This window comes from Egretta garzetta, unplaced genomic scaffold, assembly GCF_000687185.1.
Source record: "Egretta garzetta isolate BGI_Z169 unplaced genomic scaffold, ASM68718v1 scaffold928, whole genome shotgun sequence".
Classification (NCBI taxonomy): Eukaryota; Metazoa; Chordata; class Aves; order Pelecaniformes; family Ardeidae; genus Egretta; species Egretta garzetta.
The window spans coordinates 1-411 of NW_009260632.1; the positions used below are offsets into that span (position 1 = coordinate 1).

General features: G+C 66.7%; 1 protein-coding gene across 1 annotated transcript in view; it reads right to left on the reverse strand.

Annotated features, from left to right (window-relative positions):
• Nucleotides 1-132: 132 nt before the first annotated feature.
• LOC104132272 (low-density lipoprotein receptor-related protein 1) overlaps nt 133-411 on the reverse strand; it is a gene marked incomplete at both ends in the record, with an annotated part of 38,951 nt that continues 38,672 nt past the window's right edge. Inside the window, 1 exon segment of the mRNA XM_035900950.1 lies at nt 133-273. Coding sequence (XP_035756843.1) covers nt 133-273 — 141 coding nt within the window.

A 411-nucleotide genomic window follows, 5' to 3' on the forward strand; every position in this document is an offset into this window, starting at 1 on the left:
CAGCTTGGTATCATCCGCAAACTTGCTGAGGGATGGAGGTGAGCGGGAATGAGCCGGGTAGGACCCCCCCTCTTCCTCCTCCTCCTCCTCCTCCTCCTCTTCCCCCTCCTCCTCCTCCTCCAGAGCACCCACCGATGGGGGAGACGGTGGGCGAGGGAATGACGACGCAGGTGCCGTTGTCCAGGCGCTTGCCGTTGGGGCAGGTACAGACGGGGCCGCTGGGGCTGAGCAGGCAGAGCCACTCGCACTTCTTGCGGTCGCAGGGGTTGGTCACTGCCGAGAGCGGGGAGGGCAACGCGGAGGGGTGGGGGGGTGACCCACAGCCCTCCTTGGCAAGCGACAACTCCCCAGCAGCTCCAGGACATCCCCCCCACCATGGGGATGTCCTACAGTTGCCCAAGCCCTGTGCCC